The 17941-nt window shown below is 36.1% G+C and overlaps 1 protein-coding gene across 2 annotated transcripts in view; it reads left to right on the plus strand.

The window, feature by feature from the left end:
* Cnot9 (CCR4-NOT transcription complex subunit 9) overlaps positions 1-17941 on the plus strand; it is a 31252-nt gene that overhangs the window by 9676 nt on the left and 3635 nt on the right. For both annotated transcript variants that reach the window (XM_074071749.1, XM_020156323.2), the window contains exons 2-7: positions 1238-1417; positions 2935-3050; positions 4328-4437; positions 9765-9874; positions 17339-17437; positions 17646-17737. In XM_074071749.1, coding sequence (XP_073927850.1) covers positions 1238-1417; positions 2935-3050; positions 4328-4437; positions 9765-9874; positions 17339-17437; positions 17646-17737 — 707 coding nt within the window. The remainder of the gene's footprint in view (positions 1-1237; positions 1418-2934; positions 3051-4327; positions 4438-9764; positions 9875-17338; positions 17438-17645; positions 17738-17941) is intronic.

A 17941-nucleotide genomic window follows, 5' to 3' on the forward strand; every position in this document is an offset into this window, starting at 1 on the left:
GGGGTAGAAGTAGAGTATGTACAAGAATCATGAAAAGGGAGAGCTTGCCAGGCCCCACTGCTTCACGCCTATAATCCGAGCTACTTAGGAGGCAGAGATCAGGAGGATAGCAGTTCAAAGCCAGCCTGGGCAAAATAGTCCACGAGACCCTATCTCAGGTAAAAAAAAAAAAAAAAAAACCCTTCACAAGAAAGGGTGGTAGATTGGCTCAAGGTATAGGCCTTGAGATCAAACCCCAGTACTACAAAAAATAAAAAAGAAGGGAGAGCTTTTCCTTATTATGTGGTTTTCTGTTCCATGGAGTAGATGTCAGAATTAATGGGAAGGAACCAGTAATGCATGGGGAGAGTAATTTTTTTTTCTTCTCAGAAGCTATTACAGGCATACGATTTTTAAAAAGTTTAAACTATGAAGGTTTTATTGTATATAATGAAACATAAGGCTCCGATACAGAGATCTACAACAGCCTTGGAGATAACTACTGTTAACAGTTTCTTATGTGTCCTTCTAAAAATGTGACATATAAATATATAAGAATATGTGGCCAGATGCTGGTGGCTCATGCCTGTAATCCTCACTATTTGGGAGGCTGAGATTGGGAGGATCAAGGTTCAAGGCCAGCCCAGGCAAATAGCTTCTGAAACCCCACCTTTAAAACAACTAGAGCAAAGTGTACTGGAGGTGTGGCTGAAGTGGTAGAGCACCTGCTTTGTAAGCACAAAGCCCTGAGTTACATCAGTCCCATCAAAAAAAAAAAAAAAAAGTGTGTGCGTGTATTGATGGAAGCATATTATATATTCTGTTCTGTTCCTTTTTTTACTCTTTAATATTCATACATACAGAGTTTCATTGTAATAATTCCATACATGCATCCAGTGTACTTTGAACAAGTTCATCCCCTCCATTGTATTCCCATTCTTCCCCTCACTCCTTCTCCCCAGACTGTTTTTTTTAAAAGGACCACATAGTATACCCATAGCAAAGATGTACTGAGACATATTTAACCCATCTCTTATTAGTAAATACTTTTTAGTTTTCTGCTTTAAAACAATGCAACAGTAAGCATCATGGTCTTTCTTAAGTATAGCCCAGGTTGAGTTACTTTACACCAATTTATATGTTTAGAAAAACTCCCCTGATATTTTTGACAAATATATTTCCTCTAAATCACTATTGCAGAGTAAGGCTTGGTCTGATTGTAGTAAACTCACATTTACTTTCTTTTTTTCCCCTGAAGCCTGTGCCTACCGCACTGGCACAGGTGGATAGAGAAAAGATCTATCAGTGGATCAACGAACTATCTAGTCCTGAAACAAGGGAAAACGCTTTGCTGGAGCTAAGCAAGAAGCGAGAATCTGTCCCTGATCTTGCACCAATGCTGTGGCATTCATTTGGTACTATTGCAGCACTTTTACAGGTGGGTATATGTCCATGAGTGCCAGTTCAGTCATGTTCATCACTCTTGTGTTTTTTTCTACCTTTGCTGAAGTGGTTTTGAAGACTTTAGAAATACATTTTTTTAAACATACGTTTGTAAGAACCTATTTTAGAAAAGCTTACGGTGTTTGTTAAAATGCAGATTCTTGGATCCTGCCCAAGAGATCGATTTAGTCCGTATTAAGTGGCCCTAAAATGTGTATTTTAGCAGACAAATGATTCTGGTGCAAGTGGCCTAAAAACTACACTGAGAAACATAGCTTTAGGAGTATAACAAGGTAAGTCTACATGAGAAAGGAAGTGGAAATAAGGTGTAAAGACGACAAGGTATAAATCTGGAGAAGGAAAATGTTAAGGTTAAGCTAACTATCAAATTAAAGGTGGGTATATTTATGCATTAAAGAATAACTGAGGGCCAGTGGTGGTTATGCAGCCTATAATCCTAGCTTCAGGAGTAGAGATTGGGAGGATCACAGTTCAAGGCCAGCCCAAAGTGGGAGAATAGTTGGGAGACCCCATCTCAGCTAAGAAGCCAGGCATGGTGGTTTGCCTATGTACTGCCAACTATTGGAAATGGTAGGAAAATCATTGCCCTAGGTAGGAAAATCAGTGTCTCAAAAACAGGGTATTTTTCTGACCCTATCAGAAAAATAACTAAAAGCCAAAAAAGGGACATGAGTAGTGGCTCAAGTGGTAGAACACCTGCCTAGCAAGCATGAGGCCCTGAGTTCAAACTCCAGCATCACCAAGAAAAGTAGATAATAATAATAATTAAATTTGGTTCAAGTAAGAATGGTCATTGGTGGGGAATAAATTAAAATGGTACAATCCTAAGACATTGAGATAGTGAAATTGTCATCCTTTAAAGTTTTGCCCCAAATGCCTAATAATTAGATTAACTTTTCAAATCTGTTAAGTAAATTCATGTTCCATCCCTAATGTGTGTTTAGCCAAGAAACTCAATAATATGAGAAAATTTGCATGAAGATTTTACAACTAAAATAATTGGAATTTTATTCACCAAATCATCACTTTCTGGGAGCATGTATATTGAATTCCCACTAATAGATCCATGTTCTGATTATCTTTTACATTTGCTACTCACCCAAACTCAAACTTCTTTATGACTCACTAATATTTTCTGGCCCATGATCTCATCTTTATAACTTAAAGTGGGATGCAAACAAAAGGAGAAATTACAAAAATGTAAGGGTCTCTCTAGCAAAAAACTGCATGTAGCTGCTGGGTCTAAGAGGAAGTGTTAAGTGACCACAGTTGCTTCCATAAAAATATTCCTATTCCAGTTAGTCAAGTATGTTTGCGATCAAAGGATAGCATTATTGTTTATTTCTGCTTCTTTTTGAATAGTTCATTTCTCACAGGATACATGGAATTAGGTTTTTCTCTTTCAAATTTTTGTTTTGTTTTTATGCTGTGTTTGTTTATGTTTTATGGTTATTTCTTGTTCATCTGCTGCTGATGATTTCCATTTTTCAGGAAATTGTAAATATTTATCCATCTATCAACCCACCCACCTTGACAGCACACCAATCTAACAGAGTTTGCAATGCTCTGGCATTACTGCAGTGTGTGGCATCACACCCAGAAACCAGGTAAATGCTTTGGGTGAGTTAATATGGGAGTTTTCATTGACAATGCCGAGTGGTGAGACATGTGACCATGAGTGGGGGTTGGGGGGCCCTGTGTATATCTTCAGGACTCATAGTTACTTTTTACTCACCCACAGAAATGAGCTATTTTCTCTTTCTTTACAGTTTAGTGGATGAAATGTTTGTTTACTTATTTATTTATTTTTGGTGGTACAGGAATTTGAGCTTGGCCTTGTGTTTGCTAGGCAGGTACTCTGTCACTGGAGCCATACCCCTCCATCCTAATGGATTAAACTTTTTTTTTCTTTTTTGTTTTTGTTTTTAGGGTTAAATATTTTCCATATATCTCCCTGTTTTTCCTTGATAGTTGACATACGAATTTCTACATTATTAAATTTGGAAAACAGTTTTTCATATTTGGAAAATTAGAAAAATTCTGTTTAAGAATCTGCTTTGTGGCTCTTAATGCCCCCTAAAATGCTTATTAAAATCTTTCCTCTCATTGTCAAAATTTCCTTATGAAATTTGAGTGCTTTGTTGGCATTGATCTTTCAGAGATTGAGAGATGTTATTAAGAAAAATAATTTTTTTTTGCATTTTTTAATTCATTTTTTCACGAGTGCATACATTGTTTGGGTCATTTCTCTCCCCTGAAAAAAATTTTTAACTGGGTATAGTTGCATACACTTGTAATCCCAGTGTGAGGGAGGTAGAGGCAGAAAGATCTTGAATTTGAGTGTCTCACTATGTATAACACACAGCCTTGATAGCATTTTATGAGCCTACTTTTTAAAATCACACAGTTGGCTATTTTAAGTTCATCAGTTTTTAAGATACATAGTGCTGATTACAAGGAAAATCATGTGTTGCCTTAACCACCCTGACCTGGACTAGTGTGATTCATCACTGGCATTACTGACTTTTTGGACTGGATAAGTCTTTATGGTAGGAAGGAGAAAGCAGGAGGATACTCACCTAGGTTTTGTAGAATGTTTAGTAGCATCTCTGGCCTCTGTTCACTGCATGCCAGTAGCCCTCAACATTTCTCAATTCTGACAACCAAAAATACCTCTAGATATTGCTACATGTTTCCTTAGGGACAAAATCACTGCACTTGAGAAGCAATGGTTAAGACTCATGACCATTAAAATTCTTTCCTAAGGATTCCTTGCTGGGGCAATGTTTACAGGCCTTTCAGAATTAGCTGCCTGGAAATTTGAATGTTCAGGATCCTTAGCAATCAACTCTGGGCTCTGAATATGATTACTTTTTTCTTCCAGGTCAGCTTTTCTTGCAGCACACATCCCACTTTTTTTGTACCCCTTTTTACATACTGTCAGCAAAACACGTCCTTTTGAGTATCTTCGGCTGACTAGCCTTGGAGTTATTGGTAAGTTATTAGTGTTTGTTTTGCAAGCCTGAAATTGTCATTCATAGCAGTGGTCTCTAAAGGTAAGTGTTACTTACTTGTTCATTTTTATTTTTGAAATTCTTTCATTCACTAATATATGAGTTATCAAGAGCATAATTCTTGTCAAGCACCATTCTAAATGTTGCTAATAAGGCTGTAAGGATCAATATTTAGAATTCAATTCAGGATATATATAGAAACAGTTAAAGATTTTTCTCATTTCTGTGTTTTTTACCTATAACTTTAGGGGTTTAACCATCTGTTACTTCACCTAGTTAAATTTTTTCATGCTTAATTTAATGTTTCTATATTATTAATATTCCATACTTACTATGGAAAATACACGTGAAATACTTTACTCAAGAAAATAATGTATCAGATGTTTCAGATCTCAAACCCCTGAGTAATTAAAGAACTATCTTTGAACTTACACATATAATATACTTAAGAAGGTTACTTTTCCAAATCACCCTTCCTTCCTTGATGTCTTTCTTTTTTTTTTCCCCTTGGCTCTTATTGTTTTATTATTCATATGTGCATACAAGGCTTGGGTCATTTCTCCCCCCTGCCCCCACCCCCTCCCTTACCACCCACTCTGCCCCCTCCCTCTCCCCCCCACCCCCTCAATACCCAGCAGAAACTATTTTGCCCTTATTTCTAATTTTGTTGTAGAGAGAGTATAAGCAATAATAGGAAGGAACAAGGGTTTTTGCTGGTTGAGATAAGGATAGCTATACAGGGAGTTGACTCACATTGATTTCCTGTGCGTGTGTGTTACCTTCTAGGTTAATTCTTTTTGATCTCACCTTTTCTCTAGTTCCTGGTCCCCTTTTCCTATTGGCCTCAGTTGCTTTTAAGGTATCTGCTTTAGTTTCTCTGCATTCAGGGCAACAAATGCTAGCTAATTTTTTAGGTGTCTTATCTATCCTCACCCCTCCCTTGTGTGCTCTCGCTTTTACCTTGATGTCTTTCTTGAAGTTTTTATTTAGGTACTGACCAAAAAGTAATAATATTGATTGCGCACACTTTGTTTTATTGGATTGTTCAACCTATATTCAAATCCCTATGATTATAAACCATTATAAACCATAAATCAGGAAATACAATTTTAAAATCAGGTATTTCTGAAATATAATTTATACTACTTTTTGTTGTTGTTTGTTTTGTTTTCTCAAGACTGGCCTGGAATTTACAATTTGCCTCAGCCTCCTAAGTGCTGGGATTACAGGCATGCACAATTTCAGCCATCCTTAACTTTGACTTAAATCATCCTACTTCTTCTGGTTTTTTTAACCACCACAGTAGATGGTATATTTATGAAATGTTAAAATAGAGGTTGAAAGTGAGGAGATGAAAAAATACTTCCAGAGTACCAAGCCAGTTGTTCACTCTTGCATATATTTTTTGAAACACTTTCTCCAAGTTGATTGAGAGAACAAGCAAAAGGTGAATATTTGCACTAAGATATTTTGCTTACAGTTCAAAAGTTGTCATACAAGTTTTAATATAAATGAAATGATGCATAAGAGAAATTTTAAAATATTTGGAACTAAGTAAAGATGAAAACACAAAATTCCAAAATGTATGGGATGAAATTAAAGTAACATTTAAAGGAAAATTTTATAGCATTAAATCCTTAAAACAGAAAGAAAGGGAAGTTTCCAATTAATGATTTAGACTTTCACCTTAAATTAGCTTCATGTGGTGGTACATGCCTATAATCCCGGCACTCTGTAGGCAAAGACAGGAGGTTGGTGAGGTCAAGGTCAGCCTGCCTGTATAGACTATCTGGAAAAATCAAGGTCTGAGAATGTAGCTCAAAGGTAGAATACTTGCTTAGCATGCAAAAGGCCTTGAGTTTGATCTCCATGTCTAGAATTGCACAAAAAAAGCAGCAGCAGCGCATATTGACCCAAAGTAAACAGAAGAAATAGTAAACATTTAATGAAAGTGGAGCAGAAAAACAGAATCAATGAAAGTGGCCTGGGGATGTAGTCTTGGTAGTAGAGCATTTGCCTAGTGTATGCAAAGAGGAAGGGAAGGAGACCTTACAAGAAAAGAAAAATGCAGACTAGCATCCCTCATGAACGTAAATGCAAAAAAAAAACTAGCAAATCAGATCCAACAATATATAAAAAGGACTCCAGTCAGTCTTTCTATCTTTCTCTGTCTCTCTCTGTCTCTCTCTCTCTCTCTCTCTCTCTCTCTCTCATATATGATCATTATGGCCAAGTAAGATTTATCCCAGTAATATAAATGTGGCTGAGCTTTTGAAAAATCCATTAATACAATTGATCTTATCAACAATCTAAAGAAAAAATATTAATTTAAAAATTAATTGACAGGTTAGCATCTGTTCATGATCACAAAAGTTACTCAGTACAGTGATAGAATGCTTTCCTAACATGTGAGGCTCTGGGTTCAATCCCCAGCACCTCAAAAACAAAACAAAACAAAAAACACCCTCAGCAAACCAGGAGTAGAAGTTCTCAACCTGAAAACCTACAATTAAATCAGTTAATTATGAAAAACTGAATGCTTTCCCCCTAGGAGTAGGATCAAGGCAGGGAGCTCTCACTACTCCTGATTAATATATTGGACATCCTAGTCAGTGCAGTAAAGCAAAACAAAAAAAAATTGCATTATAACTTAAGACATACAAATTTGAAAGGAAAAATAAAACTGTTCACACACAACATGATTACATAGAAAATCCCAAAGACCCTACAAAAACCTACTAGCCTGGCACTGGTGGCTCACACTAGCTACTCAGGAGGCAGAGATCAGGAGGATCAGGGTTCAAAGAAGCCAGCCCTGGGCAAATACTTTATAAAACCCTATCTCAAAAAAAAAAAAACAACCAGAAAAAAAAGAACTGGCGGACAGTGAGAGCTCCTGCCTAGCAAGAATGAGGCCTTTGGTTCAAGTTTCAGTGTTGAAGAAAAAAAAAAAAACTTAGTAAATTTAGGGAGGTTACAGGATGTAAAGTTATTGTATAAAAATCATATTTCAATGTACTAGGAATAAATAATTGAAAGTTGAAATTTTAGCAAAACTACCACTTAAAATAGCACCAAAGCATGTGAAAACTTGGATATAAATCTTGCAAAATATGTGCAAGATGTACAGAACACTGATTAAAGTAAAAAAAGAAGACCTAAATAAATGCAGAAGAATACCATGTTCATTAGTATATCAGTAATTTAATATTAGAACTTCCCTAGCGTGTTTTAGTCCTTGGGTTAAACTGTCTATAGATTCCAAGCAATTCCAACAAAATCCAATAGAATTTGGTTTTTTGTTTTCGTTTGGTTTTTGCAGAAACTGACAAGTTGACTTCTCTGGACTGAATTGTGCCCTCTTCATGTTTTTGTATGTTAAAACTTTATCCCCAAAGGGGATAGTATTTAGAAATGGGCCATTGGGGAGATAATTAGGTCTAGATGAGTACATGGGAATAGGACCCTAGTGGTGAAATTAGTATCCTTATAAGCAGAGACATTAAAGAGCTTGCTCGGGACATAGTCAAATGGTAGGTATGTGCAAACCAGGAAGACAGCTCCCAACAAAACCCTTCTGTGCAGGCATCCTCATCTCATACTTCCATCTTCCAGAACTGTTAAAACAAAATATCTATATCTGCGCACCAGTGGCTCACGGTTCAAGGCCAGCCCAGGCAAATAGTTAGCAAAACCCTATCTGGAAAATATCTAACACAAAAAAGGACTGATAAGAGTAGCTCAAGTGGTAGAGTGCCTACCTACTGGGTATGAAGACCTGAGTTCAAATCCTAGTACCTAAGTAAATCAATCAATAAAATAAACAAATTTTAGTTGTTTCTTAGTTATCTAAACTACTAGTCTGTGGTTTTTTGTTGTGGCATCCTGACTAATATGCTAATCATGGAAAGGAAAAGAAGTAGATAATCCAAACTTTTTTTTTTTTTTTTTTAAGAGCAAAGTTGGATGATGTACACTACCTCATTTCCAGACCTTCTGGAAAACTACAGTAGTGAAAACGTCATTGTAGCAAAATAGATTGTCTAGAAATAGATCCATATATACATATAGCCAAAGAAAATTTAGGGGAGAAAAGATAGTCTTCTCAATAAAGGGTGCTGGAGCAGTCGAATATATGTTAAAAAAAAAAAAAAACAGGACCACAATCCATACCATGTACTCTCTACACAAATTAACTCAGTGTAGATCATAGGCTTACATCTAAAATCTAAGAGAAATAGTAATTTGAGGCAGCTGGTAGATCGGCTGACATGGTAGTGTGCTGCCTAATAAGCACAGACCCTGAGTTTAGCCCCCAGTAATACCACTAACAAAAAAGAAAAGAAATGGTAATTTGGTTTCTACTTTAGGCCTTATTAGTAAATTATGTATGGTTCCTGTGCTGGTTGATGGGGGGTTTTGAAATGTAACATTTGTAGTATTCCCCTGTGAAATTCTCCTAATGTAACTGATTCAGTTATTACGCCAAGGCTTTTCATATAAAAACTAGTAATGCATTGGGCAGTTCAGGGATCAGTCATTTGTGTAATGTGATTCCACTTCCCTATATACAGAATGGAAAAGGTATCACTGATCTGTGTCCATCACCTAGTTAGCCTTGTCAGTTGATTGAGTCAGCGGCTAGAAATGGACAGTAACAGAATTGGGGTGAATTTTAGGAGTCATCTGTTCTAACTCCTATTTTGTAGGTAAAGAAAAAAGACCTACAAAGGGAAAGTAACTTTATCAAACAGGTAAACTAGCTGTGGAACCAAGATTAGAATCTAGGTGTGTGTTTATTTCTTGTTTGTAACTTTTTCTATTGGTTGTACCCTGCAATAGTTGTGCTTTTTGGGAAAAGAGGCAAATAAATAACCAGGGAATATTGTTTGTTTATGCTCATTGTAAGGTAGGATTCATACTGGCACCTTTCTTTGTTACCTTGGAATATGCTTTAATACTGGTGTAGCAGTCTCCTCCCTTATCTAAAATAAGTGGAGAATAGATTGGTGATAATTATTGAATTATTGATCGTCTAACAAGAATGATAGAAATATTTAGATGGCTAAACTGGTACTGGCATGATTGACCATACTTGGTACTAGATCGTCCATTGCTGATCAATAAAGTCAACTTACATATTTCTTTCTTTTACATTGGTATGTATCTGATTCCCTTACATAGATACCACAGTTTGTATGCCATGTTTTTTTTAAGTTCTGCAGCTTGCTTGCCAAGCAAATACAAAGTTAATTTAACTGGAGACCCTGACTCTAAAATAATTTTGCTTGTCTATATTTTCTGTAGGGGCCTTGGTGAAAACAGATGAGCAAGAAGTAATCAACTTTTTATTGACAACAGAAATTATCCCTTTATGTTTGCGCATAATGGAATCTGGAAGTGAGCTTTCTAAAACGGTATGTATTGTTAACTTAGAATCAACATTATTTTGTCTTTTGAGCTGCTTCTTTATGGTCTTGATCACTTTCTGCCTCTCTTCAGCATTTTGAACCTTCTATGAATTTTTTTCTTTTTTGAATAAAAATTCTTATAAAATGATCATTACAAAACCCAAATGGTATGGGGGACACTTGTGGGAGAGAGGAGAGTGAATGAAGGAGATTAAGGCAATGGTATATGGTTGATGGACTTCACATACCTATATGAAACAGAACTAAAAAACCTCTTGCAATTGCTTTAAGTGGGGTGGGGAAAAGGTTAAAGGGAGAAACAATGGGGGCAATGTAAATAATGTACAACATAAGACTAATCGGAATTGTCACTATGAATTCCTCCCTGTATAATGAATGTATCCTAATATAAATAATGTATAATTAAAAAGAAAAAACCCAAACCATGGAGGCTGAGGCGGGAGAATTGTGAGTTTGAGGCCAGCATGAACTACATAGCAAGACCCTGTCTTAGCAACAACAAAATACTCAGAAGGATATCAAACTAAACACTAAATTTCTCCCTTTTTTTGAACTCATATCTCATTCCACAAATCATAAGTATATTATTCTAGACATTTTTATGTATGTTTAAGTATATGTACTTTTGCTTACTGTATACTGACTAGGTATAAAATTTTTATCTCATTTTTCCTTCTGAGAATTCTGTTGCCATGTCCTTGTTGTCTTCTGACATCAAATGTTGCAGTTAAGTCTTAGGCCAACCTAATTTTGACCTTTGGTATCTATAAACTTCATTATTTTTGAAGTTCATTTGATAATGTATAAACTTTTACTCAGAAGAGCATATTCCTTGCATCTTTTCGTTAATTTTATATTTTACTCTTATTCTAGCCTCTTGATTCAACCACATTAGTTATTGTATTGTCTTTCATATCTTTTTTTTCTTCTAATCACTACTTTTTTTTAATCTCATATCAAGGCTACCTTTCCACATTTTGACCGTTTCTAGTAATATCCAAGCTCTGATCTAACATGTGTTAATCACAATTAAATCTGTGAATGTATTGCTCAGTTGAATGTAAACAGATGTGATGACTTTGAAATTTTCTATTTTAAATATGCAGTGCATGCATAAAGTAAAAAATTCAAGTAGTACAAACAGGTATGTGAATAAAATTAAGTCTACTCTTATTTCAGCCTCTCATTTCTTCCCAGTGATAACCACAGGTACCACCTTCCAGAAATATCTTACATGCATATATAGCAGTTAAATTTATACTCAGTTTTTTCTTAGCCTCTGTCTTCTCACAGCTCATGTCTTCAGCAATTTGAATTCTTTTTCTTTTAATATTTCTTAAAGGCCATGTCCTCTTTCAGTTTCTGTGTAGAGTATTTCTAACAAGGAGTAATGGATGAAAAGGGTTGATAGAGTGCTTACCTAGCATGTGCAAACCCAAGGTTTGATCCCCAGTACTACAAAAAGGAAAAAAGAAAGTAATAGATGAAAAAAAGAGGTGGTATGACATGAGCTTTAAGTCAAGTATTTTGCCTCCAAATACATTTCCACTCAGTCTTACCAGTTGGGAAGAAAGAGAGAGAGAGAGTGAGAGAGAGAGAGAGAGTGTTGGTTTTGTATAATTGCTACAGGAAAAAAACTTCCACATTCATGACTTTGTAAAAATGTAGGCAAAAGCATGTCTCTTAGGAAAGCATTTTCCAGATTTATTTTATTACAGAATACTGTTTGAGTAATATATTGACTGGACACCAACAGAGGACTATGAGATACAATGAAACCTTAAAGTAAGTTAAAGAAAGGTTTCAAACAAATTAGTTGCTGTAAGGTATTAGGGAAAAATGTGTTTAAAATATCAGTAACATTACATATATTAAGTAAGATCAGTGATAATTGAATGGATAGCATTTGTAATGTATGTGTTAATTAGTAATGCTCCTGAATTTGTGTGTAGATTGTATGGGTGATCTTGATACTCTTAGGCATGATGTGTTCATTTGTTTGTTTTGAGACAGCCAAGGCTGGCCTCAAATTCACATCATCTTGCCTCAACCTCCTGAGTGCTGGGATTTCAGGCATGTACCACCATACCTGGCAGTCTGTTCCCTGTTTCATAAATAGTAATTACTACACAACCAATAGCATTTATTTAAATGCCTGTTACATGCCAGTTAAGCAGTATACTTAGATTATTCTATCAGATTCTCATGCCCATCATCCTTATGTGCAGATAAGGAAACAAAGGTTTAATATGTTTAAGTAATTTTCCCAAAGGCTAGTAGAAATGATGGAGCTGAGATTTGAACCTAGACCATATAACCGTGCTCTGATCCACTGTGCTAACAAACTATATAAGTATTCGTGTTCCTATATAACAAATAGGAAAGATTTAGAAGAAAATAATGTATTCTACATGCTATCCACAACACAAGTTCAGAAATCCTCCCTACCATTTGTTTCTACTATTCCCTTTGGAATGACAGTAAGGAATTTAGGAAAGGTAGCAATGCCCTAAGTCTTACTTTCCTGAGTAACTGAGAATCACCATTTATATAAACACTACTGTACAGATGTTTAATTCAAATGTAACTTATTCTGGCTCCTACAAGTGAGTTTGTAACAAGATACAATAAGACCTCATTGTAGTTCTTATCTAACTTTATTACCTCCTAGGTCATATTTTTTATATATCAGAAAATTATATTCTACCTCTTCATTACTTACAAGTCAACAATGAAGAAATAAAACAGTATATTGCAGTTGAGAGATGTTAAATCAAATTCATATGATCAGTTTCTTTTCATGGTGATAGTAAAGACATGGTAAAACTTGTGTTGGGGCCCAGCACCCGTGGCTCACACCTATAATCCTGGCTACTTGGGAAGCAGAGATCAGGAGGATCACAGTTTGAAGCCAATCCCGGGCAAATAGTTCCTGAGACCTTATCTCGAAAAAAACCTTCACAAAAAAGGGCTGGTGGAATGGCTCAAGTTGTAGGCCCTGAGTTCAAACTGCAGTACCACAAAAAATAAATAAACTTGCTTTGGGACGTGGTAATAGAAGTTCAGGGGTTTTTGTTTTGTTTTGTTTTTTTAATGAGAATTAGATTAAAACTCATATCTGGAAAAATAGCAAAAGTTTAGAGAATGATTAGGGTAAATAAATCTTAAAATAAGCTCAGGATAAATACTAGAGTATTAAAATAGAATACTAAAATTATTACATGGCAACTAGCTATTCATTGTTCTTCAAGCACTAAATAGTTATGACCTGTCTTTGCTCAGAATCCTAATGGGGTGCTCTGTTACCTATAAAACAAAGGCTCTTAACCTGGGTTCCTTGAATGAGCTTCTTGGTTGATCTATATGTAAAACTGTTCATAGGCAATTTTCCAGAGCATTGATTTTATGGTTCTCTTCAGATTCCAAAAGGAATATATGCACCCTCTGCTCCCCAAACCCACAAAAAGTTTAAGAACCTAGCCTTCTAGATTTATCAGGCAAAAAGGCATGTGGCATTAATGCTGATCCTTTGCCCCTACATACTTCTTGCATCTGGCTTTATTATTATAGAAAGGACAGCACAGATGTATAGACACATGTATTGTACAATCTGTCTTTCAGAACTGTTCAAATTATCAAACTATACCTCAACATGACTGATAATAGTGATTCTCAAATTGCTCAGGAAAGTAAGAATGTCCTGTATCATTCTTTGTTTTCTCATCACTTTTAACTTTATTTCTTTATCCAGTGAAACTGAATGTCTCTTCCTAACAGCACTTACCACCCTCTCACTGCTTTTCCCATAACTCATGTGATGGGATTAATTATGTTGGTTGTGGGTTTTTTAAGCCTCAAAACGAAGCTCAATTTGTTTTTTGGTTTTTTTTTTTAAATCAGTCTTTTTTTTTTTCTAGTATAAAATGTTTCTCTTTTAGCAGGTCTGTATCTCAAGTAGGGAAGCTCAATTTGATTATCGCTGAAAGTTGAGTGAGCATTGAAGTAGTTTATGCTCTCAAAATAGCTTTGTTTGTGTCTAAGAATATTTACAAATTTTAAGTCTGTAAGTAAAAAAGCTTCCATCTACTAAAATTTTCTGGGGATTTGGGGACCTGGCATCCTCATGCTACTTTGAGGAATCAGAAACCTTAAAATTTTGTTCGTGCTTTTCAGAGCGTCTACTTCTAGAACTACTATGGACATAAATGCTTAAATATGGAGCCCAATATTGTATGTTGCTATCTTCTACATAATTTGGAAATAATATAAAATGAATAGCATAAGTGGTTAAATAATTCATGTTATATTCTTCATATGATGGAATACTGTATAGCTATTAAAAATATATTGTAAGCCAGGCATGGTGGTACATGTCTGTAGTCCTAGCTACTCAGGAGGTTGGGGCAGGAGGATCACTTGAGGCCAGTTCAAGGCCAGTCTTGGCAATATAGCAAGACCCTCCTCAGCTGGGCAGTGGTGGCTCAGCCTATGATCCTAGCTACTCAAGAGGCAGAGATCAGGAAGATCACGGTTCAAAGCCAGTCCTAGGCAAATAGCTCGAGACCCTTTCTAAAAAAATCTGTCAACAAAAGAGGGCTGGTGGAGTGGCTCAAGTTGTAGGCTCTGAGTTCAAACCCCAGTACCACAAAAAAAAAAAAGACCTTCCTCATCTCAAAGTGTGCGTGTGTGAAAAGATATTTAAGATAAGTTAAATGAATATATAACAATTTATAGACTATGATTAGATTTTTATGTTGAAGAAAAAATGTCTGGGTGGATTTATACCCCAGAGATTATAGTGGTCATCTTGGAGAGTGGTTAAAATAATTAACTTGAAATTATTATTGTTTTTTCCTTTGGATAAGAGTAGAGTTTGAACTCAGGACTTCATACTTGCAAAGCAGATGCTCTACTGCTTGAGTCACACCTCCAGCCCATTTTACTCTGATTATTTTAGAGATAAGAGTGTCAAGAACTATTTCTTTGGTCTGGTCTTGACCTTCATCCTCCCAATCTCAACCTCCCAAGTAGCTAGGATTACAGGTGTGAGCCACCAGTGTCTGTCTAGTTTTTGTTTGTTTTGGTGGCACTGGGGTTTGAACTGAGCACCTCACACTTGCTAGACAAGGTGCTCTACCACTTGAGTCACTCCGCCAGTCCCCTATACTTCTTTTTATAGTGAAAAGTCAGTTTCTAGGTAATCTTTCTTCCTTTGCTCCATGCAAGCAGAAACCTTACCATGTTCACTTTTTATGTGCAACACTTAGTATAACACCTTTCCCATAGAGGACACCAGTGAAACAGAGGCTCTCAACCAGAGCTGCTGTGACATCTCCTGGGAAGTGTTTTAAAATGTAGGTGTTCAGGTCCCCATCCATAACCTACTGAATCTTTCTTCAAAGTGGTAAAGTTTGGGTATTTTTTTATTTGTTTGTTTGTTTGGATTTTTTGTTTTTGTTTTGTTTTACTTAATCCCCCCTAGGTAAATATATAGTATAATCTCTTTGAAAACTGTTTGGCATTATTTATTAAAGGTAGCCATAAGTCTGCCCTTTGACTCAGCAGTCCCACTCCTGCATATATACTCAAGAGAAATGAACTCTTGTATACATCAAAACAAGCAGCTGGACGCTGGTGGCTCACACCTGTAATCCTAGCCACTCAGTCGGCTGAGATCAGGAGAATCGTGGTTCAAGGCCAACTCAGGCCTTTGCAAGTGCAAGGCCCTGAATTCAAATCCCAGTCCCACAAAAAAAAAAGTATAGTACAGTCCTAGAATAAACTACACATTAATTAAAAAGTATGAACTACTCATATATATAACACATATAATTCTCAGGCATGTTAAGCAAAAGAAACCAGACAGACATGAGTTTGTATGTCTGTTCCACTTACGTGAAGTTTGAGAGCAAGCAAAAAAGGCATAAGTCAGAATTGTGGTTTCCCCTGAGGGATGGATATTTCCTGGGAAGTGGTACAAGCAAGTGATGGCATTGTGAGTTGTTGGAAATGCTCTGTATTTTAATCTTGCTGTAGTATACAGGTGTGTACATAGGTAAAAGCTGACCAAGAAGCACTTAAGATTAGTCCATTTACACTCTTTACTGTGTATATGTCTGTATTAGTTTCCAGTTGCTCTTGTAACAAATGATCACAAGCTCAGTGGCTTAATTTGTTAATTTACACTAACAGTTCTGGAAGCCACAAATCAGTTATATTAAGCTAAAGTCAAAGTGTGGGCAGGGCCATGCTCCCTCTGTAGGCTATAGAGGAGAGACCCTTTCCTTGTCTTTTTAGCTTCTAGAATCACATTCTTTATATTCCATTGCTCCATGGCTCTCTTCTCCATCTACAAAGCTAGCAGTATAGTATGTTCAGATCTCTCTCTTGTCATATTGCCTTTGTGGTCAAATCTCTACCTCCTTTTTAGAAGGACATTTGTGGTTACATTTAGGACCTACTGGGTTAATCTACCCATCTCACATCTAAAAATTCCCTTTTTCCATAATCTCAAAGTTTGATAATTACAACTTGACTGTCTTCAGATGCCATAATTCAGCCTACCACATGTTGTACCCCAGTAAAATAGTAAAATAATCCTACAGTTAATCCTGATGAGCAGCCGAGGAAGAAAATCTTTATAGTAATTGTCTGACTTGAATTAAACTAGTGATTTTAAATCCGTTCTGGGAAAGAGTTAGTGAACTTAGGTTGAGGTAAGAATTAAGTGTAGACATAAGTTTTACAATCAGAATTTTTTACTATTGGAATAATTTTCAAAGGGGGGCTTAAAAATCTTATTTCTTTAAGATCTTTTTATCACAAGAAAGGTCTTATTTACCTCACTTGGAAGAGACATGGCAAAGCTGACTCTCTAAAATCATCTTGGCCCATGGAAAAGAGAAGAGGTTATAGTATTCAAACAAGGCTTGGATATCAGCTCTGCTGCTTAGAAGCTTTGTTACTTAAGTTTTTTATGTTGTTTTGTTTGTTTTGTTTGTTTTTTGTAGTGCTGGGGTTTGAGCTCAGGACCTTGTGCTTGCTAGGCAGGCACTCTTATCTTTGAGCCATGCCCCCAGCCCATCCTTGAGATCTTAACCTGGTATGTTAAATTGGTTAGTTATACCCAGCATGGAGAAGATGTTCTAAAACTTGAGAAGGTCTTGGAGTTTTCCTAGAACTTACCATTTTATGTAAAATGAGAATAACAGAATCTTACTGGAAAAAATAAGGTGAGGCATAAAGCCTTTAGAAAAAATCCTGACACATGGTAGTGTGTCAGTAATATTTATTATTACCTTTCGTACTGTCTTTTGTAATAAAGTATGATATATAGAGGTCTCTGCTTTCCCAGTTTTCTAATTAATGATCATGCCTGGGAAAGTGAGTAGATAATTGGGCAAAATGTCTGAGCTGCTTTTTGGACTCCTTAATTTTGTTTTACTCCAGGTTGCAACATTCATCCTCCAGAAGATCCTCTTAGATGACACTGGTTTGGCTTACATATGTCAGACATATGAGCGTTTCTCTCATGTTGCCATGATCTTGGTGAGTTCTTTAATTTACCACCTTTGCATCTTCTCATCACACACACAGCTTAGTCTCTTTGCAATCTGTACTGAACAGCTGTAGTCTTCTACCTGGAAGTAACAATTGTAGAACCTTCTGTGATTCTTGGATGATCTGATCTTTGATGTGAATTAGAATTATGTTTTTTGTGTTTTTTTCCTACACTTCCCCGTTTGGGGTGAAACAGGGTAAAATGGTCCTGCAGCTATCCAAAGAGCCTTCTGCCCGTCTGCTGAAGCATGTAGTAAGATGTTACCTTCGACTCTCAGATAATCCCAGGTAAACATTTATAGGATTTACAGGATTTTAGGGAAGTACTCTTCTGAATGGATTCCCTCAACTTATGGCATAAGTTCTAGGTCTTTAGGACAGGGAAAAGATATGACTGTATTTAGTCTGTGTGGAACAACTTAAATTCCTTTTAAAATCTAAAGTGCTGAATTTAAAAATCCATCAAGTTGTATCTTCCCATTGTAACACTCT

This window comes from Castor canadensis, chromosome 4, assembly GCF_047511655.1.
Source record: "Castor canadensis chromosome 4, mCasCan1.hap1v2, whole genome shotgun sequence".
Classification (NCBI taxonomy): domain Eukaryota; kingdom Metazoa; phylum Chordata; class Mammalia; order Rodentia; family Castoridae; genus Castor; species Castor canadensis.